Below are 27,005 nucleotides of genomic sequence, written 5' to 3'. Positions count from 1 at the left end.
GAGGATATCCTGTCTTTACTTGGTTGCCCTTACCCTTACTTTCACTCTCTCTTTTTTTTCCTTTAGAAGAAAAATCTTTACCAAACTTATTATTTCTAGTGACCATAGCCCACAATGGAAAAACTACTAATCTGTTTTTATCAACATCTTGTAGAGCAGTAAATCCAATTCACAGTCTTCAAATGACAAAATATGGCCTACCTAAAGTTTATGTAGACTCATCACGGGCATGAATGTCATAATGAAAGGTACTGAAGGTTCTACATGGTCCATTGTTTTGTTTTTTTGTTTGTTTGTTTGTTTGTTTGTTTGTTTTTTGCCTGTCCCGTTTGGTTCTTTATCAGAATTTTTGTCTGAAGGCCAAGTGAGATGCCCAACAGATTTACTTTACCAAGTGGATCATCACGGCTTTGCTGTATTGGTCCATTTGATTGACCTTTGTTATTTTATTTTATTTTATTTTATTTATTACTGACAGGTCAGACATAACTGGGGGATAGGAAAGGGAGGAAAAGAAAAACATAGGGGAAGAGGGACAGTGAGAGAAGACATAGCCCCGCCCCCAGGGCATGAAGCATGCATGGAGGAGATCCAGGCCCCAGACATCCAGAGGCCCCCAGAGTGCGAGAGCCCAAGGAGAACCATTGGAGGGGCAACCGTGCCACCCTCCTGGAACGAGCTGAAGAGAGCCCGAGACGTGGGATCGCCCAGCAGCCACAGTGCAGAAGCCAGAGGGGGCCGCAGTGACGAGCCTGCCCCCAACACCCGGAAGGGGCCCAACTGAGCCACGGGCGCCTGGATCTGCCAAGCAGCCACTGAGAATGAGCCGGTGCATACCTGAGCGTCCAGCCCAGGACACCAACGCACCGGCGGTTGAGGGCATCAGCCACCAGCAGGGAGTGTGGTGGGGGGAGATAGGTAATTTACTACGACTGGTATTTTCTCTTTGCCAGAATAAAAAGGATTTGTTTGAGAGGAGAAATTATAGGGGAGAATTAAAGATTTACACAAGTTGGATAGGTCTTATGAAGGCATTTCTGCGAGCGTCCCTGTCCACAGTGTAGAGACTTTTAGATCACCATTGACCAGAGGCTGCGGAACAACAAAGAAGACCCTGCTCCAAAATCAGCACCTTCAAGCTCAACTGAAAGTTGGAGCTACCCATATGGACAAGCCAAGTGCCTTCTGGGGAAAAGCTTTATGGTGAGACAAGACAAAGATTGAGCGTTTTGTTCACAACAAGAAAATGTGTTTGGAGGAGTAAAGGTGAGGCTTTCAAACCTAGGAACAGTTTCAACTGTCAAACATGTGCTAGTATGATACTCTGCAGCTGTTTTCCGGTCAGTGGTAATAGTACATTGCACAAAGTGGATGGAATAATAAAGGAGGACTACCTCCAAATCCTCCTATCAGAATTGTACAGGAAGCTTTTTCATGGCTACCAAAAGCAGCTGTACTAGATGCAACAGGCAACAGAATTGCAGCTGGGCTTTGGCTCATCCAAACTGGTTTCCTCCCCTCTGTTGTGGGTGAAAATATCTGGCTAACTGACAGTTAGTACCAAAACTAATGGAGTTCAAGTCCACATCTTCCAGCTTGGTGTTAGTGGTGGTGATAAACCCTCACCAGACTAACCTGATAGAACAGGAGGCTATGCCTGTTTTTAGCATCTCAGATGGTACAAGTCTGATAATAGTTTAGAACAAACCTTGGTTGGGATCGGGCAAAGTATTATTCTTCCAGCATTCAATCTCAACACACCAAACACAGACTGCAGCACTCATACTTAAGCAGCCTCTTAAAATGTTTTTATAACTGCCCTTTCACCCTTACTAAATAAGGTCTAATATGCTGCTAATCAGCCTTATATAGTTCCTGCTACTATACTTATTTTTCTGTCAGTCTATGAACTTGTAATGTGTGCAGAGGATATGCAATGGAATGCAATGGACTGGCATTTAGACCGCTTAAAGGAATTAAGACTGCAAGCAACATTTAACCATACATTCACACAGTGCTTTATTTGATAAACTTTATCTGTCTGCATCCACAGCCAATTTAGAATCACCAATAAACCTAATATGCATGTCTTTGGACCGTGTGAGGCAGCCAGAGAGCACAGAGGAATCTCACACAGGCTCACAGAGAAGATGCAAACCCTGCACAGGATCACAACACCGCACACTACAGGTCGTCAAGTACCTGATGTTCATTTGGTTACTGTTGCCTTGGTGCACACAAGTTGTTTGTTTCTCTGATACACAAATAAGCACACCCAGACACAAATATACACTTCCAGCTTACACAGGGGTGCATACAGGGTCCTTTTAGCTTATTGACCTAACTGGAGCTTTGTTTAGTTGTTGTTGCCTCCTCCTGTGGGATTGAACATTTCTAGAGTTTCACACTCCGAGCCTGCCTTCCTGATAAAAGACAGAGGAGCAAGGCTTCACAAGGAGAAGCCTGTGCTGTTATGGCTAAGCCACATTTCAGATGACAAAGAGCATCGGGCCAAGCCTTATGTTGACAGAAAGATATCGCTGAAGGGCAAAAGGTTAGGGCTCACAGATTAGTGCCAATGTATTACTGCAGGAGCCTCACTCCCCCCACTTGTAATTCTCTCTAATGCACACACAAGGGCAGCTCTGAATCCTTGACATTAGATCATTACAGTCATTTACTCTCCACTTACTCCAAGATTATCAATAACTTCCACCTTTTTAAACCTTAAATAACATAAAAATTTGACAATTTATATTAACAGAACTTGCTTTTTTGGACTCCATTGGGGATATACATCTATAATGTGAGTGTATAAACAGATTTAGGTCCCCACAGCAGGGATAAAACCTGCACTCCACACACACACTGTTCACAATCTATAGCCAGTGCTGGAGGCTGGATGGAACCACAGACTTGCAGACACAAAACTGCTGACCTGTTTGCAGCCTCATTCTTCTCACCTTGCTTTGGCTTCATTCTCTTTTCACTCTTCTGTGGCCAACTCTCCAACAATGATGTCTGTCTTTTCTGTCAAGGGGGGATGTGAAAATCAAATAATTGGTTGCTAGAATTTCTTAGAAAAAAAAAGAAACTGCAACACTTCACTTCAGTATTCTTCTTTAGGTGTAGGGGGCGAATAAACCACTGAACACAAGGTCATCATCGCTGGAGAAAAACAGTAGCCGTCATCAGATTTAGGTGACAAGAGACCTGTGGAGGGAAATCGTAGGTAATAATGTGTTCTATTGTAAATGACACAGATTAGCTTTCTAATTGTATCCTCGTTATTTCCCTATGGTCCTCACTTATCAATGTCTGGAAGGTCCTCCCTGCACTCCCAGTTAATACTTTTTAAAGATTAGTCTATTCCTTTTTGAAGGTCATACCAAGTCAATATTTAATCAAGGCTGTGGAACTGCAGGTTGAGGCGGATTGGATAAACTGTCCGTGGTCCATCTGTGTATACTTGAAGATTTGACAGTGACAGCAGAGATAGGCTAGTCACCATTCAAAGCAATAGCTTGTGTTGACAGGTTACAGTAGAGCGAATGAAAGGATTGGGTGTGTAGGTGTACATGTCCACACGTACTTTTCGTCAAGGTTTGCTTTGGTATCTTAGCTGCCCTCTGCGATTTAGGTCCCAACTATATTTCCTGACAGTTATACTAACTACTGCTGATATGTGGGAACTCCTTTGGGCACTGTTGTGTTTCAAAGTTGTACATGTCTATAGTTATTATAGAGAAGTCAGTGTGATTGTGAGAGTGCAGCTGATCTGTTTACCTAGCGCTTATTTCAAACATTCAGCCAAGATGCAGTTCTTTGTTTGCGTACCACATACACGCATGGTCTGGAGCTGCACGTCTGCGTAGTGCAGCACTAATCATGTTCGACATTTCAAAGCGCTGCCTTAGTTAAAGTGTTGATGAGACATAATCTATAGACAGTCTGATGAAAGGATACACACAATTTCCTTAAATAGCATCACAGTGACTGCTTGAATCGTCACCTAATTGCCTCGTGTCTGAGAAGTTTTCATTAATTCAGCAAGGCGCACGCAGTTTACACAGCAAAGCCGAGAGGTGTCAGGTTGCCAATAAAACAGGAGTCTGAGTTTCATCCTACTTTATTGGATTGTGCAATACCCTTTGCCAATCACGGGGGATAATTGCGCAGCTTAATTTACCATCGGAGGCTACAAGATGAGAGGAGTCCCCCCATTAAGAAGGCTCACCGCCACACAACTGTACTCCTCAAGGAAAGGAAATGTAACTTTCTTCAGAATCCGCTTTTGGCACTTGTTAGCTCTTCTGAGCGTTGGATTTTTTAAATTTATTTGAACACGTCAGGTTATAATTCCCTCCTGACATACACTCTCTTTATTAATGTGTGGATAAAGAGGACACAGCGCCTCAGCGACACAGCCACGGTCATGATAAAGTGTGAATGATAAAGTGTGAATTGATTAGAGCTGAACCAATGGGGGCCGGCTGTGCAAGGGAGTCATCGATAACCTGCCTGTGCTTCACATTGATTATTGCTATCTCAGATAACAGGACAGGAGACCTCTGTCTCTCTCCCTCTCACACAGAGAGACACACAAACTCTTGGCGCCTTTTTTTCTCCCTTATATTTATCTCTACATACGGTATATGTAAGGGAAGATGATAGCAATGGCTACATTCAAGTCCTTGTCTAATGTAATAGCTGTAAAGTTATGTTGGCCTTCTGTTGACTGACTTCACTGGACTGTGACCAGCATTAGTAGTTGGTCACACACACCGACTCAGTGAGTCAGGGACATGGATGTGAGGACAAAGAGCTGTTCACCTCTCATGTCTCTTCAACCTCCAGACGACTGGCTCAAGTAAACTCAATTTTGGCTGAATTGGGCCAACTGCGGTTACTCAAGAATCTATTCTCTCAGATATCCTGTGTCACTGCACTGGGAACACTGGCAACACCCTTTCCTTTAACAGAGGCATCCATGTGCCATACTGTGTGTGTGTGTGTGTGTGTGTGTGTGTGTGTGTTTTAACGGTCAACCTATCACTTTGCCTGATTATAGGAGTTGATACCAGCTGTGCTGCCCCGAGTGGAGACAGGCTGATGTGTTACGTCTATCCTCTGAGCTGTTAGCACAAACATGACTGTGCGCACACACGTACAATCACACAAACCACAATCAGCAGTATGAGGCATGTCTGGCTCATTGAAGACACATAATCTCATGACCTTGAAGAGAAAACTGTAAAACATGTCTTGTTGTGTTCGCCTGCAGGAGACTTCTCTTCTCTTCTCTTCTCTTCTCTTGCTTTTCATCAACTATGAACATGATGGAGGCTTTATAGTGTTTTCAATCTCTCCACCTCCCATCTCCCCTCTTTTATCCTCTCAGCAATATTTATAAGTGTTATTGGTTGGAATGAAGTGTGTACATTTTGTTACCTTCCTCATGTTATGCGCCAACACGTGCGTTTGTGCGCTGAACATTTGTCGCTGAAACATCCTCCCATTTAGCCAGGCAGAAACAATCAAATGTTTTCTCAAGGGCATTTGCTCATTAACGTCAATCCTTCTGGGACTGCTCTAGTGTATGTGTGTATCATGCGTGGCTTTGTTAGCTAGATAGCTTCCCTCTTAGCTTCCCTGACTGCTGAGCGGTGAGTTTGCCATTCAGATTGCCAAAAACTGTTGTGAGGTTCGTCTGCTGGTTCCTTTCAGTCACAAGCTCCCAGCGTTATATGTGTGTGTGTGTGTGTGAGTTACGTAAAGGCTTTGTGTAATGATGTTGTACGTCCTGTCATTTGTCAGAGTGCTTGTATAAGGAAACAGTGGTTGAATGCTGCAGGGAGGGTTTGGGTCATAAGCATTAAACTCAGGTGTGCTATGATTCGCTTGATTAACTACAGCTGTCAGTGAGGGCAGAAGGCGCTGTCCCTCCAGTCCTTCTGCATGACAGGCAGACGCCTCAACTCTCTGCAACCTGACATTGTCCCCTGCCTCCCTCTGGGTTTTTCACTTTTGCCAGACAGCACAGGGACTTTGTTGGTATAAGGGTCATATAGGGCTTACTGTGATGCTGAGCTCTGAAACGGCATATTGTGGTGCTAGGGAAGGCTCATCCTTGCTCATGTGACAAGGTGCATCCCTGTTAGGTCAGTAAGATTTTAAGGGGCTGAAATCCACTTGAGGTGTTTTATGTGTAAAGAGACTTACTTTTAGGGCATATGTGTGTTATTTGAGGATAAAGTACATATAATGATATATAATCAGAGAATGATCAATCCTTTTTTTACAGGATCACAGTAGCATTATGCAGATAGATGTATATATGTAGGATAAAGATGCATATTTATAATCTTTATCCAAACATCTGTGTAATATATGCAAATTTGCATGCTGAGGTGGATATTTTCGATTTTCTTTGTAATCTGCTGTCCAGCAACATGTTTTACCACTGGGTATGTGTGAGTTAGAGGCATAAAATATGTATTTTGAGTCTATGATTTGTTTCTTCAGAACTGCTTAAAATAGATATCAGTGCTGATCATCTCTGATCTGGAATGAGCAGTGAATAGGCTCAGAGTCTGTGTGTGTATAACAGCTCAGTTTGCATATATATAGCTGGGTCAGCAGCATTAGATGGTTTTTCGCAGATAATGGAGGGACCACTGAAGCAAGAAGCTGTGCTCTGCTGTAATTGGCCCACGTGCACTTCTCTTCCTGGGTATCGTTCATGAACAGTGCATATTTACAAATTTAGGCTTAATCAGTGTGCATGCAGCCAAATACATGAAACGGCCATAAAAAGTATGCATGTTGTATGGATGTCGTCACGTTCCACAGTGATGCATGTTTGTCCAGAAACTGGGGTGAGTTTCTTGACTTAAGCTGACAGATTCAGTGCCTCCTTCACTCTTTTTCTTCTGGTCTGCTCTTCTTTTCTTTTTTACCTTTTTTACCTTAGCTGCAGTCTTTGTCTCAAGGGACACAACATTCACAACTTGGGTTATTGCAGTCCAAGCTTTGCAGTTTTTTTGTTTTGTTTTTTGTATACTGTCATTACTCCCAGGGAAACACTTTCTTGGCATTACTTTTTTTCACTTTTTATTTTTACTACGCCTCTATGTTTCTTCATGATACAGTTCTAGGAAAAATTCTTTTCCTGCAAATTAATGAATGTGTACCCTATTCACCTCCGGTCTCACAGGAAGTTCTTAAGGTAAGAAGTCCTTAATGGCCCAAAAGAATGGACATGGTAGGAAAACCTGTTTCAGACTTTGTAGAAATCAAAAGAAATCATCAACAAAACCATATTAGCAAGTATAACTGTATATCTTAGACGTTACATGGGATTTTAAAACCCGTGAATCGTGCTTTATTTACATTTTGACTCCTAAAAAGTCCTTGCGCACGGTGCTGCCTCGCTGCCTTAACAAAGAGCACAAAACACTTTAAATACAACACGCACACAAACACACATGGCGTAGCTAGATGAATGGGCAGGCTACAACACAATGGTGCCAAATTAAATCACTGATGTCAGTGTCACCATGTGAGTCCCACAACACACACTCACACGCATGCAAGCATCACCTAATAAGGACCTCTTTGTTTGGCGGCATAATGTATTCTGGATCAGGAGATATCGGTTGGGGTTGGAAGGTGTGCACGGTCAATTTCAGTTCGTTATGCAAATCAGCGTGGCAACAATTGTTCTCGAGCCAACTTGGTATGATTGCTGATTTCATAATTTGCTCCCTCTCCCTTTGGTCCTCTTCAGATGTTTTTGATTCATTTTGTTCAACAGCGCCTTCATTTCCTCGATGCATCCTTTACATCAAACCAAGCTCACTCAAAGGACTGCTTACACAAAAGCACATATGGACCAGCTCATTATATCAGCTTTGATTACAATATGCCGTTGCAGGAGTCGCAGAAATGCATTCTCCCCTCCTCACTTTCTCCGCTTTAAGACAGAAATGGCATCAGGTGCTAGCGAGCGCAGACACACAGCTATTACTTCCACTGCTGCACCCATGCTGCTCGAGGGCACCTGTCTAAGATGAGAGTGTTAGCAAACAACCCAAACAGGTGGCAACATTTGTGTCACTCAAGCATGAGCTTGTCAAGGCTGGTGCTTCATCTGTGACCTTACATACACAGCTGTACCAGGGTGCTGCGCTCAACTCACTTCAGTGCTCAGGAGAATCGTAACTGGTGCTAAAGTTGTGTGAGTGCTAGATCTCGATAGCAGCTGCTCCTGGTAGACTACAGACTGCACAACGTACCGGATAGGTATGATCACGGGGCTCTGTGAAGTGACTGTGTTTATGTGGAGTGTTACATCCCCCCGGAAGATGTTGGTTTTCTTCGTTCAACTAACTCCTTATGTTCTGTCTAGGCTCCACCTCCTCTGTCCTGATTGGATGCTGCTCACAGAATCCAGCTAATTGTCAATCAGCAGAGCACTACTTAAGGCCTGTGGAGCTGTGTTTCTGGGCCCTCTGGCCATTTTGATTACCATACCTGTGCAGGCTTGCATGCCTTTGTGACTTGTATGTCCATTTTTGTGTTTTCATGTTCAGACTGCCTGTAGGGGAGAACTGCCTTTTGTTTTGACCCCCTGTTTTCTCCTGTTTATGTGTTGTTAGGTAGGTTATGGTTATAGGTTGTATCAGTCTGAACCAGAATTTCAACGCTAGCATGAAATAAACCTTTTAAAATTACCATCTTGGCTCCTCCTTCACTATTTACCTTCATGTTAGTCCCTTCAAACCCCCTAGACTAGCCAGGGGAGGTAACAGGAGAAATATTTTATATGTTATTACTCTTTAAGGGCAACTGTGAGCTCGTGAATCAAGCCTTGGCTAATCTAGGTGTGAGGTGAAAAAGGTTTACAGAAGTGTATAAAAACAGTATTTTTTTTTTTATCCTGTCTTCCTCCCGTCACCCCCAACTGGTCAAAGCAGATAGCTGCCCCTCCCTTAGCTTGGTTCTGCTAGAAGTTTCTTCCTGTTAAAAGGGGGTTTTTCCCTTCCCACTGTCACCAACTGCTTGCTCAAAGGGGGGCACTTGATTGTTGGGGTTTTCTCTGTATTGCTGTAGGGTCTTTGTCTTACAACATAAAGCACTTTGAGGTGACTTATGTTGTGATTTGGTGCTATATAAATAAAACTGAATTGGATTGACTATCTCAATACTGTTTGCACACATCTAAAATCATTGGTGCCCTTGTACTGGTAGATTTGAACGGTTGGAGTCCAGCTCATCAACACTCACCAGTCTATTCTAAGTCTGATATACACAAGGTATTCACAATCATATGTCACGGACTGTGCATATGTTAAATCTTTGGAGCATCTCCATGCTTTGGTGGCGGGACATACACCCTCCATAGTTCAAAGCTTTCAACCCGTCTGGCATGCTGTCCCTCAATATATCCACTAGATGGCAAATATGAAAGTTCTTTCAGAAAAGGTGTGTGGAATAGCTAAAGTCAGAGCCCCTCTTTTGTTGCTGACTCATGTGAATGTTAGTCTCAAATCTATAGAGACAGCAAAACACATTAGAGTGTTGATTCCTTTAAAAGAAGCAAAAGTAAGATTAAACATTTGTATTTGTTCAACATCTCCGCTTAAACAGAATGATAAAGATTAGATTTATTGTCTTGAGAGACATACATGTCATATGGTTGCAGACATTTCCAAACTCCTTCCTTTTCATCAGCTTTGGACTATGAAGTCTTGCTCTTGCATTGTAGCCGCGGAGCTTGGTTTAGCGCGTAAACTTCCACTAGGATGGACACAGTCATTGCTATGGATACTGATAGACGCATTTGCTTGCTCAGCTGTTGGGCTACTTAACGTGCCTCCCTCTCTGCAAACGCTCCTTGCAGCATTCGCCAAAAATAAATAAATAATGAAATCAAACAGCACAGGGAGCGCAATAACGTCTTTAAAAAAAGGAAAAAGAAATCCTAAAAAATAAAATATAGATTGAAAGTGGATGATTTTGTCCTTCGTGTTATCATTTTTCTCCAAGTCCCCCAAAAACTGTTCAAAATGCAGCTCTATTATTGTTGTGACTGTCTTTTACTGCTGAGCCTGGCACAACCATTTCTTTCGTTTAAAAAAACCAACTGATTTCCACATCCATCATCTGTTGTGCGTGACCCTTAATATGGCGAATCTTCCACGCAAGCACATAAAAAAAAAGAGGCGGAGAGGTTAAGGCAAGGGTGTATTGGAAATAATGGCACTGAGCCCCGGTTTGTTTGCTCGTCTGTCTCCACACAGACTCTCTCAACGCTGCTGCATCCCAGGCTCACCAGCATCACCAGGTGCAGTGGAGCAAAACCTACTATACGTGCGTGACAGGGAGGGGAGGGAGGGGGCGTTGTCGCTGGGGCCGATGAAACAAGAGGGAGAGAGAGAGAGAGGGAGAGAGGGGGTTGGCAAGGTGGCGGGATTTGTGTTGAAGCCTGTTCTGTCAGACATGCGCAAGAGCGTCAGCAGCAGCAGCAGCATCACCACCATCACCACCGCCGCCGCCGCTGCGCTGCGTTTCCGCCTTGGCTGAGCGGCGCACACAGTCGAGAGGGGAGGGGAGGGACGCCGAGAGGAAGAACGGAGACGCAGTGGGGCACAGCACGGACTCCAAGGAGCAAATTACACCGACGCGCCAACACCCCCACCGCCCCCTCTCCAGAAACACCTCAAGCGGCGACCTGACCTGTGCGGTGCGCGCGTTGAGCTTTCCAGCATGGAGACTGCGATAAATAATAAGCACTAAAATGTGAGAGCCACAGGGGGGAACAGAGCGCACGCGTGTGTGTGAGAGAAATAAAGTGGCCATTCCCTTTATCTTTTTTTTTAATCATTATTATTGCGGGTGATTTCAATTCTGTGTTCTGCAGTCTGAAAATGAAGAAGTTCAACATCAGGAAGGTGCTGGACGGTTTAAAAGAGGTGTCCTCCTCCACGCCGTCTGTCCAAGTGGGGCCACAAGAGAACCATCTCATCCAGGAGACCCTCCAGTCCGAGCATTTCCAGCTCTGCAAGGTGGGCGAGACTGGAGATTTTTCTTTTTCTTTTTCAATCATACAGCTGTTTGCGTATTGGCTTTTAGCGCTAATGATATTTATTGCAGGCAATGTTTTGCACTTATCCCATCTCAGAACACGGATGGTGCAAGTGGAGCTCCACGGAATTATTTATTAGCCGCAAAGCGTTTTACACTGCAGTCTTCTTCTAAACTACAACAAGCACGTGCTCATTAAAGATTTAATGAACATTTGGCGAGCAGCCTGTCCATTTCAGAAAGATCACAGCCAATGCGCATAAACAGTGCAACATAGGCACCTACGATGCGCATGCTGTTTGGCGAGTGCGCTGCACCGACCAGCTGCAAGTTTCTATTCGATTGTTTATGTTTTTGTTAAGTAATTTACTTGGAGCTTTTTTAAAATCATCGAGCAACACGGGGTATGTTAATATGCGCCAGTGTACTCTGTGAAAATCCCGGAGTTTTCTGCATGTGCGCATGGCATGAACTGTCATATCGAGGGGCTGGGCTGAACTGATCCCCTCTTGCATAATCTGTTGGTTTGGATTAGTAAAACACTGGTTTGTGATTGATGTGCGTGCGTAAGCGAGCGTGTGGCAGTGTGCGCGTTGTCTTTTCCACGCAGTGTCTCTCCATTCCCTTCTTCTCCCTCCTCTTTTCTCTTTCACACATCCCTGCACCCCCCTCCGTTCGGTCTCCCTCATCCACACCTAAACACAGACCACTTTATCCCCAGATCATTGGGGGCTGATGGCGCCTGAAGTGAGTGCAGGCCTGCTTGGGAGATTAAAAAAGGCGGCTCGCCCTCCTCTGTCTGTATTGACCACAGTAGTAGATGGGATAATTGGGATAATACCCGTCCAGTTTACATGACATGCATGCTACTGTTAAGTCAATTCGGAGTTTCCTCAGCAGCTTTTCTAATTGCCCTTTTAATAGACCCCACTGTGTGCTTCTCATTGATTTCCCAACATATTTAAATTGTATGCTTGTGAAGCTTTTTGCTTAACGTTTTTTATATATTTGAAATCATCTATGTGTGATGTCTGGTTGCTGGAAAAAAATTACACTGCCATTGATTTTCTTTAGCATATTTGCACACTGAAGTCTTTTTTGTGTGTTAAAAGACTTGTTGTCCTTGTGTATTTTAGTAGTCACATAACAGAGGTGCAAATCCAGGGCAGATTAACATCAGTAAGAAGTGTTACGTTGAGAGCGCGTAAAGTAAACACGGGAAAATAATCTAAAATCATGTCAACAGACCTGAGGGCTTTGGGGACGTTGGGGTTTTGTGACTAGACAGACCAACTCAAAGACTGCAGGTTTTATAGCCACGGCAGCCTAAATATGTCTGTCAACAGCAAGACATCTGATTGAAGTGCCTTTGAACAAGACTTCAGGCTCACTCTTGCACCTTTGCTGTCTGTCTGGACAGGAACTCTCTGTAATGTCTCTCTACAAGGAAGGCAGGTGTCTCTGCTGCACCGAGTGCTTCTTATGTAATGTACTTTAGCCTTCTGTCACTAAGCAAACAAATCCAACAGGCCACCGCCGGCTGACTGATGCCATAAAACTACCGTCACAGAAATGCACAGAGTGAACCAGGAACACCTTATAATGCGTCGCACACCGTAAAGAAGAGACAAAAGCTAATCATAACCTGATTCCTCCTTATCCATGTTTTGTTTTTTTTCTCCATGTATTTTATTTCCAGACTTTAAGTGTTATCACGACTTCACGTGGGAGGCAGCGAGAGAAGGAAAACAACATAAAAAGAGGGAAATGAGAGAGAGATGAAATCTCAAATTAGGCCAGTGATTATAAAAGGAACCTAAAAAGCGACTCCAAATATCATACCTATCATTAAGAAAAGGACATCCGTGCACAGAAAGAGCATTTGTTCCATCTTTTTTTTTTTTTTTTTTTTTTTTTTTAATTTTCTCTTGTCTGCACAATTTCAGTCTTTATATTTCTGTCATAACACTCTTCACATCCATCTGGGCCATTTGTTTATCAAAGTCAGGTGTGTGGCATCCAATGACAAAACAACACCCCTGCTGTGAAATGCAAATTGATATTCTCTAACACATTTGCTTTTTTTTTTTTTCTTTCTTCTTCTTCTTCATTTTTCTACATATCGCACCAGACTGTCCGTCATGGCTTCCCCTATCAGCCGTCATCCATGGCTTTTGACCCTGTGCAGAAGATATTGGCCGTTGGCACCCAGAGTGGAGCTCTCAGATTGTATCCTTTTACTTGCCGCTGAGCCTCTATGAGCTGCTGTGGCCCGTGGCAGCTCCTTTGGGTAGGTGCATCCCTGTGAGGCAGCAGCAGGTAAGTGAACAGTCGCCTCAGCTGCTGTTGTGAGACGCTCCTGTATGTTGGCTGGTTTTCAGTATCTTAGAGGGATTTTGGAAAGGTGGGTTTCTTGGGTTTGCGAGCTTCAGTGTTTGATTTCTCTTCAACTTAAAGTCCAAAATCCAGATTTTATCCCAAGGCGAGACAATGCATAAAATATAAACTACATTACCGTCACTGAATTTCACAGTTTAGCTGTTTTTTAGATCTTGACCTTGCTACATCGTTGCACCCTTGTGCCGAATACTAAATCAAAGCAAAGCCCGCACAGACCCCACATATTGAAATACGTGTTGCCGTTCGGCACAAGTGTTAGCTCGCATCGGCTTTCTTGCAATATGAGGACGTTAACACAAACAGGGACAACAGCTTGCGATGAAATGGCACCACGGGGAGTCATATAACTTCAGAGAACGCCCGCGAACTTGCCTGTGTGAGGCCGCTTTTACAGGTCCTCCGTGTGTTCTCCTGCCTGTCCGACAACCTTTGCCAGCTCATTACGGTGTGATGAAGAGCGGTCCGCCTGGCTGTCCCTCTTTCCCACCTGCTGGCAGATATGGTTGTGACTCAGTCTCGTTCACCTTGCACTGGAAAAAAGGGAGGATGATGATGAGCATGAGAGTCCACTGAACCGTGTTTGCCAGATTTAAAAAAAAAAGATGGGCAGCCTGTGTACCTTTTAAATGTTTTAAGGCAGACTGAGTGAGATGGTAGGCACACCACATTTTAAAGTTAAAACTGTATGTTCCTAACGCTTTACAGATTCAAAATAAACCTTAACTGGACTAGAGCAGATTCGATCACTTGTATTAGTAGATACAAGTGGAAATTCCTGCTTTGGTAGATGTACTATGTTAAGGTGGATAAGCTCAATAGGGCTTGTGTTTTGCTTTCTGGTACATTACCCATTACTTCCAAAGTAGGTAGTCTCAGAAAAACAACCCCCCCGACAAAAACCCCCCCACTGTAGTCAAGAAATTTATAGTGAGTCAGCCTATACTCAGACTATAGCGACTTTGGGTGAATGATCTTGTCAGATGTTTCCTGCTGGCTGTAATTGGTCACTTTGAAACTGAATGAAAAGAGGGATCCCTTTTGTGTTTGAGTGATGTGGATCAGATAGAGTCTTATCAGAGTCAGTGGAAGGTGAATTGGGAGTCATCTATCTGCTCCTTGGTGTTGGTTCTCCTCCCCTGTTATTTTACTGTTTAGTCAGCCCTGTCTCTTTATCTGATGACAGCGACACCACTGTGGCGCAGATGCAGGCGGTGTAGTTCGAGCTTTCGTGATTCATAAACTGTGCAGTGCTGAGCTGCCGGATGGGGGTCTTGTGGCAGGTTGTGATTTCGTTGAAGTTTTGGCTGGTTGCAGGTTTTGGAAAGGCATCCAGGGATTCCCTGTGCTGGTACACATGGTCACATCTACGCCCTGGCAGGCCATGAGAGGCTTCTCATGGATATCAATGTCTATGTGTGTGTGTATACGTGTGTTTGTTTGCCTGGTTGGCCTGCCAGGACATTTGGCTGCACCCCTCTTCCGTGAAGGATTACAGGAAGTGGCAGATCAAGGGCCTCGGCCTGGCAGCGTGGCAAAGCACTGAAAATTACAGCACAAACAGGAGGCGTGCACTGATGTGTACACATGTGCGATTGAGTACGTGGATACAAGTCGGTGTTTGTGTCCTCTGAGGATATGTCTCATCCCTGTAGACATAAAGCCAATCATTTCTGTGGTGCCCCAAAACTGCCTCGTATTGGCTGCTCACCACTCACTCTGCCTCTGGCTTCAGCGTCCACCTGGGAAGATGACAGTGTCCCTTTGGTGTTGTCTGGAGGAGGGAAAGATGGGAAATGGAGAAAGAGCTTGGCTGGTGAGCCCGTGGAAAGAACAGGCCAATAAACTAGGAAGAGCAGAGAGAGAGGGGGAATAGATAGGGAAGAGTGAGAGAGGCAGGCTATCCCTTTTTTCAAGATCTAACGGCCAAGAATAGAATCCTTATTGATCTGTGTGTGGTAATGCAGTGAGACAGATATGCCCAAGTGCACACACGGAGACACACACTCAATTGTTTTGTGCACAGTATCTCAACAGCAAAAAGAAGTCATGAGCATTTAAAAAAACAAGGGGATTTGCTGTGCAAGCAGTCACCCCACATTAGCTATCCTTTGGATTAGCTGTGTATTTTCAAAAATAAGCAGGATTGCAAAATGCTGAATTAATAAAGCCGTTTTTTTAGTGCTTTTAGTGATGAGACAGTGTTTCTGATGAAGGTGGAGGAGCAAAAAAAAGAAAAGCTTCCTTGTTTCCTATGCCCTCTATTTCTTGGCCAAATACTTTCTGATGACGCTAGTTTTCAGCGAACACTGCAGAGGCCCTTTTAGTGTTTACCAGGAGGTTAACCACAAGGCCGTCAACATAAGACAAAAAGATGAGAAGATTAGCTTTTCACCGGACTAACAAAAAACACTGTTGCAATCTTGGCTTGCAGCATTCATAAAAAAGAAAAGATTAAAAGATAAAACAAGCATTTAGCTTCAAACCATTCTGCAATGATGCTCTTGCTTCTTCCTCCACACCTCTTTTTAATGTGATGCAGTGGATCAACATGAAGGGTAAAAGCAAAAAGAGGATTGTGTTAAATAATAGTAATCTCAGTACTGAGAGTAATGCTAGTTTTTGCCTTAATCAAACAGCACGTGCCAGCCGAGCTCCATGATACGAACTGAGTCTTGTATAGCGCTTTTCTGCTCTACTTGAATACTCAAAGCACTTTATACAGCATGTCTCATTCACCCATCCACACACACATTCACACAAGCACTTTTTTATATGTCTAAGTGCTCTCCCTTTAACATTCACACTCAGGAGCAACTTGGGCTTCAGTACTTGTTCACTATCTTCAGGATATTTTGGCATACCAAAGACAAAACTGACACTAACCAAGCATGCAGTTAATACCTGCTATACTTCTCTTAGAAGCTGTTTAGCCTTTATTGTAATAGAACAATTGTAGACAGGAAAACTGGGAGAAGGACCAGGGGCAGGGCTTTGGAGCGGATTCAAAGCAGACCACTGCTTAACCCATTAAAGTCTTTGCATTAAAAATTGCTATATCCTGCATAATAATTCAGTTCCAATTCAATTTTATTTGTATAGCGCCAAATCACAACAACAGTCGCCTCAAGGCGCTTTATATTGTAATGTAGACCCTACAATAATACATACAGAGAAAAAACCCAACAATCATATGGCCCCCTATGAGCAAGCACTTTGGCAACAGTGGGAAGGAAAAACTCCCTTTTAACAGGAAGAAACCTCCAGCAGAACCAGGCTCAGGGAGGGGCGGGGCCATCTGCTGCGACCGGTTGGGGTGAGAGAGGTAGTCGATATATGAGATTGCAGGCGTATGATAAGTATGGGACAAGTGACATCAACATATGAATCAGTTAAACTGTAGTTTAGGATCTCCAACTTCAGTGCATTGGAGTAATCAAGTACAATCTAAAATGTGTCAAACTGTCAACAACTGTGAAAATCTTTTGCTCAATTTTGGTCAGATATTTTCTATGCTGTGTCAGCAAGAACGTGTAATACTGAACACGATTTTAATCAGACATTGTTTTTGCGCATTAAAGCAACAGTATATAGAAATTGAGTGTCCTAACAGTGTGCAGACAACTTGCTGACAGAAAACATGGACAGTTTTGGAATGTTATAACACTGGAGCCAGAGTCACCTGTATGTATTTCAATTTCTGGGTGGTCTGCAGCAAATGTGTTTAACACTGTGGCAGCATCACCTCCCCAGAGAGATCGCTCTTTACTAATGGTGGCCAGGAGAAATGGCAGCGCTATAACTCAGAGACTCCCTGTGAGCCAGCAAGACTCAGATCAATAGATCAAATTGTCAGTCCATGCTCTGCCAGATTATCTCATCGACAAACGCAGGACATCATAGGCCTCACACGTCCAAATGGAGGCACACAAGCACACACACAGAAGCACGTGCGCTCATCCCCAGAATTATTATTTCAGAATAGCTGTCCGGAGGTGGCTGAGGTAACACGCAGTTGTACCTCTGCACATATGCACACGCACGATGATAGATGAGTTGTACAGATGTTAATGGATGCGGATTCAAATAATGTGTGACGTGCACAAAAGGGCAAACATTTGTATATGCGAGCAGACATTGGTGGACGCAGAAACGGCGCGTGCATGCATGCACGCACGCAGATTCTGATGCAATGAGTGAGTGTGCTACCCTTCAACGTTTGCCCACAGTCACTTGAAAATCTTGCTGAGACGTGATCTTAATGACACAGATTGTTTTTACTTAGCAATACAAGCGTGAATTTAATTGGTATAATATGCACCAAAGGAAGTGTTCAGTAGTAGCACACACAATCTCTACAGCGCTTCATCATATGCATGCGAGGGAAGTTCTTATTTTGATTAAACTCGAGATTAAACGTTATTAATATTTCCGTGTATTTCAATATATGTGAGACTCTCCTGGAGGATTCCAGTGATATAAGTTCTGGGTTATTATTATTATTGCTTTCATAGTGCAGTTCAACTTTAACAAATAATTACAGTGACCCTCTGGCTACTTTTCTCTGCATAGCTGCACTATCTTTAGAGATGGAGGGAAAGCTAAAGCTTGTTTTCAGGTCATAGACCATTTATTCAGTTGTTAGGTCTTTTATCTGTTTTGTTAAAACTTTCTTTTCTTTGCTTTTTTGTGGTGTGATTTAGGTTCTTAATTGCAAGCAACTGAGTGTAGAAGGGAAATGCATATTTTATATATTGGTGACTTAAACATGTGTGTACGTATTTCTTCATATTTCATATAATCTGCTCTGTTGGAAAGGTCTACAAAATTTACAAATGTATAGTTTGTTTCCTTCTCAGTGGCTAGCTCAAGAGCTGGCAGTAGCATATGGGGGATGAAGGATTGTTAAAGTGGTTTGGTGTCACAGAAAATAAAGAGGGATTAGTATCTCATCCCAGTGGACCTCATTTTACTTTTCACACAAGTAGAACAAGGACTGGGTGAGAGAAAGAAGAGAAAATCTGTTGAAATTAAGTCTTAAAACAGCCAGTCGATATAACCGTGTAAGGCTTGAAAGTTTAGCCCGTGGTAAGGTCACAAGGGAACTTCCAAGATGTGGCTTTCATGTCAGTTCTGTGCACATCAACTTTGCACTATTACCGGAACAAAGAGGGCATGTGTTTGTGGCTGTGCGCTGTATTGAAGTGCTGTTAATCAAAGACCCCTTATGTACCAGGTTTGAATCTTTCATGCCCTCCCAAAGCACTCAGCGTCCTCTGTTCTATCGGTTCTTAGAAATGGAAAACAAATTTTGCTGCATCAGTACCGCAACAGTGTTTTTGCTGCTTCCCTCTGTCCAATATCCTGACAGCGTGTTCTGCTTAAGTCCTTTAGCCTTGACAGGCACCAAATGGGATCCGGGTTTAGGGTGATTAAAGTTGTGCTGCCATGTTGCTTCTCCTCAATAATTTAGTGTACATTTATCTCCAGCTCTTACTCCTCTTGCTCCTTGTCTCTCTGCTCTGTTGACTCCTGCCTTGTCAGGGATGATGAGTGTGTGTATGTCTGCGCATTAAAGGGAGGCATGTGGCTTTGATGGTTTAAACCGTTCGACCAGTTAACTAATGGAAAAGTGCACATGTAAAAGAAAAGTAAAGTTCATCCAGACACACAGGCCTTCCTACTTACCATGACTCATCACATTTAAGGTGGGAACTTGAAGGACTGCTTAATAAGTGTTGTCTAGAAGCTTTTGACCAAAGGCACATTTTAAATATGCTGGTTGTTAATGCATGTGCACATTTTTCATTCTTTTGTCTCCACGCTGCATGAAAAGAAACCAAGCTATAAGTAATGCACATGTACTGACTGTTTGATGCAGAGTAGCAATGCCTGAGAGGTCACCAACCTGTGCACTAATTATTCCCAACAGACGGGAGACAACGCTTGAGTGGCTCAATGTAAATACACAGTGTCACGTGGGCTGGAGAGAATAAATAGGTTTATATTTGAACACACGCACTGGGAGAGTGTACCTATTGTACTGGATGTTGACCGGCTTTATTCTGACTGCTTGTGGACAGGTGAAGCTACACTGTCTGTGTTAGCTGTAATTATTAACTGTAAGTAACCATGAAGAGATAGATTTTGTCTCTGACCACTTTAACATGGGTAAAAAGTCATACTAAGGTGATGTTAGTGGTACTAAACAAATCCCTATGTTAGCCTGAAGGAACCTTAGTTATAAGGTTAGCTAACATTTTCCAGGATGGTGGAGCAAACGTAGTAGGAAGTTTGGTTTGACATTTTTAATCCTGCCTGCAAAACTCTAATTGATGTGGTCTAAGGACCTTGGAAAGAAAAGCGTCTGGACTTCTTTAAGTTGCTTGAAGACGTTTCACCTCTCATCCGAGAAGCTTCTTCAGTTCTAGGGTCAAATGGTGGAGAGTCCCAGATTTAAGCCCTGTGGGAGTATCCCCCCAAGAGGGACAATGGACCCCCTAATGATCCTCAGCCTAATCACACGAGCCAAGGTGTGAAAACGGGTGTGGGTCACAATCAGCCGAGGTTTCGGGTGAGCTCATTGTTAAACCTAGCCCCACCCTATCATGTGATTTCCTGAGGTCAATGGCCCGGGATGTGAGTGGGCATTAAGGCGTCTGGGAAGGGATCTCAAAACTGGATTATAGATGGCAGACAGTTGGCGTCGTAAGCCACCGCCTCTGTTCAAAGATGGCCGTTCAAAGTGGACATGAATGGCTTCTTTCACTCCTCTTTCAAACCATCTGTCTTATCTGTCCGAAATGTGAACACTGGCATCCTCAAAAGAGTGGCCTTTGTCCTTTAGATGCACATGGACCGCCCAGTCTTGTCCCGTGGAGGTGGCTCTTCAATGTTGTGCCATGCGGTTATGAAGTGGCTGTTTGGTCTCTCCCACAGGGCTTAAATCTGGGACTCTCCACCATTTGACCCTAGAACTGAAGAAGCTTCTTGGATGAGAGGCGAAACGTCTACAAGCAACTTAAAGACGCTTTCCTTTCCAAGCTCCTTAGACTGCGATGACCTGAATGACTGAGAACCTTCACAGACATCTAATTGATGTGAAAGGTGTAAACATCCATGAGCACAACAACACAACACTGAAGGTAGAGCGGGTCGTCTACCAATTGAAAGGTTGATGGTTTGATCCCGAGCTGCAGTTCACATGTTGAAGTATCCTTGGGCAAAATGTTGAACCCAAGATTGCTCCAGATATGTCCATCATGTGTATGTGACATAGAAAGAAATAGTGCTCTAGGAATGAATGGATGAATATGTGTTTTCCTAAAAAGTGCTTTGAGTGCTCAGTCGGTGGACCGTTAGAGTAGAAAAGAGGGCCAGTCCATATGAGTTGCTGTATAAATTAGAGATGTATGTAGGAATTTTAAGGGCATGGAAGCATGTGAGTATTTACCAACAGTTACACAGTTTTCATGTTCAGTGAGATATTAAGAAAGGCATTTCGGGCCCTCACACTTCCCCTTTTTAGCTGTCTAATCAATTTGCTGCTCATTTATCGCTTCATTTAACTTCATTGTTGCTTTCATTCCATGTCTTAGCAATATTCTCAGTGAGTGTAGTTCTATTATAACCAAAGCAGCGTCCAAAACTGTGAAAATATCACCCATTTCGTAACATACTGATAATCTGTGATCTGAGACGTGAGCTCCATTTTAACCACGCCACGCACAGTACTCTTGATAACATACTCGCTGCTGTGCTGTTCGGCCTAGCGAGTGAGTGACAGTCAGAGCGCGCAGCTCTGTCAGAACGTTGTGATTTACGGCAGGATCTATTTCGCACAGCTGCATTTTCAGCATTGGCTGGGCCACATGTGAGGATCACGTTCCTATTGTATTGATTTGCACTCGTGTAAGTCCCGGTCGATATTCTTCTCTTAATCTAACGGCATCTCTGCAACCAAAAGCTTTGACCACTGTCCGGTTGGTGCAACAGCAGGTCCCTTGTCGTCAAGAGTCAGGCATTAAAAGTAAATACCCTGCACACTCTAATAGATTGTTTGGTGTCATAGTGAATGGCTTCCGATTAAGTGATGATACTTGTGGTAACCCTATGCTTCCTATTGATTTCATTTGTGAGTCTGTCGCTTTCATTATCGTGGCACTTTGGTTGACTCCCCGAGGACTAAATGCTGGTGCTTCAGAAATCATGTAAACCGTTCATTTCTTCCCTTTCAAAGCTAAAAAAAAGCTCCAGATTGCCCTTTGCCTATAAATAGCCGATTATTTGGTAGGTTAAGTACAAGCTGTTGTTTGCAACTTTCCAAGAGAAGGTTTTGGCGTGTGCTGATAGCGCTCCCCTGTCAAGGGATATAAATATCACTTCAGCATACATGCTGGAAATCCGGCATCTCGCTGAAATATCACTGTCATCTAACAAATCATACATGACGTCAACAGAGAACGCGCAGTATGGGATTAATTTAAAGGCATTTTTGAGGTTGAATGAGAATGCGATGTCCTTCAATTACCGTCAGTACACACAGTGTGTGCCAGGGGATTGTTCTGGTCTGTAAACACATGTTTATCCTCATGTCTGGGAGGGTGAACATGTGTCCTGAGCGTCTCTTCGTGGCCTGCTCTCTGGGGTAAAGAACTGATAACACAAAGCGAGAAGCAGCTTGTGCAAGAAATCGTAACTGCATAACTGTCCCGCACATGCTTTGCTGTCAAGATGACTGGACTGAATTAAAGGCTTCTCCTCGAGTGGATAAAAACGCTTCATTTGATGAGCTAAAAATAAACAAAAAAACCCAAGTGTTTGTTCAGGTGCTTGTTTCAATATGACGTGAGCGGTTGAGACTCGGTGGTTTTGCTTGACATTGTTGTTAATGTGTGGAACTGTGGTGGGGGTGAGTCAAACTTATGCTGTCAGGTTGGCACAGTCCCTGTGGTGCTTGTAGGGGGACTGGCTTACAGAACGCTGTGAAGCACAAAGATTTTTGTCATCTTGCTTTTCCCCCTGCCTTTGACGTGACCTCCGGGTCTCCGTAGGGCCACGACTCTGAAATGACTGTGAAGTATTTGTCTCACTCTTTTCTACATTTTCTTCTGTTATGCATTGTGCTTTTAAAATGTATTTTATTTTATCTAAGCTCCTGATTTTGCTACTTATTCTCTGCATCCAATTATTTCTGCTCAGCCACTGTAGGCAGTCTTCCACTCTGTCTCAAGGGCCGCTGCTGCCTCCGCATTAATGTTTCATATGTTTCCTTATGATTTGGCTTTGGAACGCTCTCCTCTTCCAATCGCTTTACCCAGACATCCAGGGGCTTATCTTGCGAGAGGTGACGCGCATGTTAATGTTCGCCACATGTACTTTGTTTCCCCAACACAACAGTTATGACCAATTAAGCATAATTAAAAAGCAAAATGTAAAAAGGCCATTATGCCAAGCTCCAGAAACAGATAGATTGTTAGTTAATGATGTTTTATTGTGTAAATCTAATTAAATTACATGAAAATTACCAGCTTTTTTCACACGTTTAAAAAAATTGATCTTTAAATTACAGCCTGCAGGTAAAGTAAACATAATGACATTTTGTAGTGACTTTCTTTTCCACAAAAAAGTAAGTACATAGCTACATTTATCACCTCTTCAAAATCATAAAATTAGAATCACAAATTCCAAATTAGATATCAGGGATTATAATCTCCTTAAAGAGTGGCAGGTAGCCCCAGTCTTGTTTAAACCTCTTCCTTCTAGGGTGTTCGCTTTGCTTTCTTTTACCCTCACGTCCTCAAGAGCTCTCCAAGGCCCTGACAAAAAGGCTTCTGGATGGCTGTGAGCCAGGGAAAAGATTTTTGAAAAGGTTTCCAAATGACTTGAGAGTAATCGTTCCTCTGTAAGGAAAATCACTCAAACAAGTGGTATAGATTTCAAATGACTACCGATGTGTCAGGACCGACTGTTCCAGCAAAGTCATCCTAATAGCACGTCACGTGATTTAAAAGAAGTCTAAAACAACCCAACATGTAGTCAGAGGATCTTAAAGTAACTCCTGCAACTGTTGTTGTCCAAAAAATGTGTAGTTAACCTCAGCAAGGCCTTAACATCCACCATAACGTGCACACAAGTGAACCATCTGTTATGACAGACACACAAAGTTTCCTATAGTTTTATTGCTTCACAGCTTAGGTCCAAGACATACGATTATGCAATTTGAGTCTGAGTCTTCTGTTTCATGCTTTTTATCTTCTTTGCTAAAGGCTAATTTCTACATAGTCAACTAAATCAGCTCCAGCTGTAGAATATTAGCGTCAGCTCTAGCTAACAAACCTAGACTGCCAGTGTGGAAGATATACTGCAACTAAGATATTTGTCGTTTAACTGCCGCAAAAACCTTCGAACAGGATAAATCTGGTCCTACTTGTAGCACATGCTCCGCGTTGCACAGTCAGTGTTAAGCAGTGTACACCAGCTGAACAAAGTGTGTATGACACTTACCTTAAGATAATACTTTGCACAGTCATCTGAAGCTGCTCATGGCTATGTCCAACAGAAAAGTTTCTCACCACGCTGGAAGGACCTCTCAAATGTTCTTTTTTTTAAGAGCTCTTCCTGAGCCTGCTCCTGCACCGGCCTTACACACATAAATTAGAATTGTATGTGGTTTTGTGTATATGTAACATTAGAAACCTAGTAAAGAAACACACTAGGGGCAGCTGTGCCACAATAACAAAATAGCAGCGCTTGTATGGCTGTCAGTGTGCATTATTTGTCAAAGAGAAAGTATTTGAAATAAAATAAAGTGTAGCTGGTGGGCAGTGTCTGGGGAAAGATGACGTTAGAACAAACAAACAGGTTGTATTTTGCTTGCTTTTTCTTGCTGAATCATATACAAGATGCTTTTCTTTGGTAAGACTTAATGTTGTTAATATCTCCTGATAGGACAGAATGTAATAGCATCTACAAAATAGGGGAAAAAAGGAAAGAAATTTAAAAAAAAATCTAATGTTTTACTTTTATATGAGAAAAAGCTTAATTAGCCCATCTACAAAATGAGTCTCTGTATTGTCCTGCAGCTTCTGTGGTTTCCATGGTCACAAAGGGGGCAGCGATGGAAAAGTTAAAACATAACCATATAAGCAGAAAGTGCACTCTTACAGCTTGCTGTTGCCACTGACTTCAGTAATGTGTCACCAAGGTCTTCAGTCTGTCTGAAAGCATCCAAGTAGACAAACAAATCCTATTTACTCTTGATTTAAACAATATGAATTTCAAATCTTTCTGATTTCCACGGCTGCTTTTGCAACAGTGGAAATTGCAGTTGAGTGTAGGAGGCTGTGATATATGTGGCCTCTCACTTTTAGGAAATTTGACTGGTATAGGCCTTTCACAGTGCTTGGAGTGCCCGTCATTGCTGTTGCTAACATTTCAAAAGCCCCACCCTGAATTTAAATCCACCTTTTAGCCCTGAGTCTAGCTTTCTTTTTTGGGAGGAAGATATTATTGTCAGTCCCCATGCCCTGCTGAAGTGAGCTCTGTGTTTTATTTTGCTGTGCTTGCCCTACATTTGCATTATAATCTATTCCATACGAACTGGCCAAACTTAGTTTGATCGCAGATTCACGCACTGGGATATTAATTTATTTCCCTCGACTGAGAGCACTGGATGGCTTCTGTGCCTCTTCCTCATGCTGACAGTGACATAGCAAACAAATGTTTGAAATTTTCCCCAGCTCGAGAGAAAAGGCTCTAAATGTCCGATCAGTGACTTAAGCCTCACTGCTGCCAGCCTAAATAAATGGCATTTTGTAATGGAGTTTGCTTGAGTAAAGCCAATGTCCTAAACTTTAGCCGACTGAGACTGCGAGCCTGGATTTGGCACAGTCTTTGTCTGTCAATAAGAGCTCCGCAAATCCCGACGTTCGCCTTCCTCCGCTGGTAGCTGCAATGGTATTTATCCCCCTGTTGCTTCTCTCTAGGCTGCTCTTTAGTATGCAGTCCTGCCGAGTGCCTGCAGGCAAGACACACATGTCACATGACGCGATGACTCAGGCTTTAATGCCCTGCCACATGGCTGGCATGTGGACAGGCCCCCCTCCCCACTCAGCTCTCAGCCTGTTGCTAAGTGTGACAGACCTATATTTAAGTCCATAAGAGTATGCTAATGACCAAGATGTTTGTCTCTCTGTGGCACGTGACTGGCCGTCGGGCTGCATTTTTGTCTGATATGTGCACAGCGTGGAAGATATTGTCCTATAAAACGTGGAAATGGTGGGGGGTGGTTGGGCAAGGATGTTGAGATGCACATCTCAGGACCCGAGGGGATGTATGTGGAGGAGGGCGGACGGGGGAAGATAAGGACAAAATTCTAGACGTGTTTGTCCAGAGACAAAGAGCTATATGTCTATGTGTCTGTCTGCTATAGCATCATCCAGCTGGGAGTTGGCAGACTCCGTATGAGGGGACGTATACTGGGATTCTTTTTGTTTTTCACAAGCATGGAGACTTCTGGAATAACATCAACATGACGCAAAGCTGTCAAGACATAAATACCTAAAAGTGGTGCAGATGTGTCCTTGGATTGTCATTCATTGCAGCACAAGCAGGCTGGAAGCCCTACAGCTATAGGAGACAAGATGACAATCAACAGGAAGAGCAGAGGGATGATCTCACTGCAGACTGACGAAGTTGCATCTAAGTTTAGAAAAGTGAAGAGGAGGATGAGAAATTAGAGGGAGATAAAGTGTACTGTAGGAGTGTATGCATATGGACGCTAGCCATAGTGGTTGCAGCCATTCAGCTCTGTGACTCAGAACTGTGGTGCTGTGTGGGTGGGGTTTGCAGAGATTGGAAGGGCAAAAAATTGGCTCCTGATCTAACTGTAATCAGACCGCTGTCCAAGCAGAAGCCACCACACTTTGGCCATTCGTCTGCTGTGACAGCAGGTTGAAGTGTCAGACCCCTAGAGGGCTGGGAGACCCATCGCTTCTTACTCACCACACAGTGCACTGTAGATCCGCCGGCCTCCGTCAAACAGAGCATCGTAATCGCACGCAGTTTACTTCTCTGTTTTCGAGCAAGGACAGCCCGTGAAAGAAAAGGACAGCTTCGCAGCTTGTGTATCGCCACTTTCATCCCTGTGATGAAGCAGCTAATTTGTTTGATAAGCCAGAAGCCCCCTCCATCTCTCAGACGACCAGCAGGTGTGAGCGATGAACAAGCGGTAGGAGAGGTCTCAGTAAGCCACGCCGCTAGGCCCCCATTAAGCCTCGACTGGGGTCTATTGGCCTTATTTCTCTTCCTGTCTGGCGCTTGGCAGTGCTTTTGCTTTCACATTAAAAGTGGGCGTTGATGATTGCCAATAACACGATGAGGCGGGGGGTAACAATGGTGAGTGCATTAACCTTTGCGGCAGACCTCAAAATATTAGCATCCAGACAGATAATGAATGCAGTTAACTACTTCACTGACGCTTACATCACCGGTTTAAATGCAAACAAAACTGAAACCTT

At 43.5% G+C, this 27,005-nt stretch overlaps 1 protein-coding gene across 4 annotated transcripts in view; it reads left to right on the top strand.

The window, feature by feature from the left end:
* Positions 1-10,453: 10,453 nt before the first annotated feature.
* stxbp5a (syntaxin binding protein 5a (tomosyn)) overlaps positions 10,454-27,005 on the top strand; it is a 94,976-nt gene continuing 78,424 nt past the window's right edge. For all 4 annotated transcript variants that reach the window (XM_005454664.4, XM_005454663.4, XM_005454662.4 and 1 more), the window contains exons 1-3: positions 10,454-10,803; positions 10,925-11,069; positions 13,220-13,317. In XM_005454664.4, coding sequence (XP_005454721.1) covers positions 10,932-11,069; positions 13,220-13,317 — 236 coding nt within the window. In that variant the 5' untranslated portion in view covers positions 10,454-10,803; positions 10,925-10,931. The remainder of the gene's footprint in view (positions 10,804-10,924; positions 11,070-13,219; positions 13,318-27,005) is intronic.

The sequence above is a fragment of the Oreochromis niloticus genome, linkage group LG15, assembly GCF_001858045.2.
Source record: "Oreochromis niloticus isolate F11D_XX linkage group LG15, O_niloticus_UMD_NMBU, whole genome shotgun sequence".
Classification (NCBI taxonomy): Eukaryota; Metazoa; Chordata; class Actinopteri; order Cichliformes; family Cichlidae; genus Oreochromis; species Oreochromis niloticus.
Note: the sequence above shows the minus strand (reverse complement) of the source record. Positions and strands in the feature narration are given on the sequence as shown.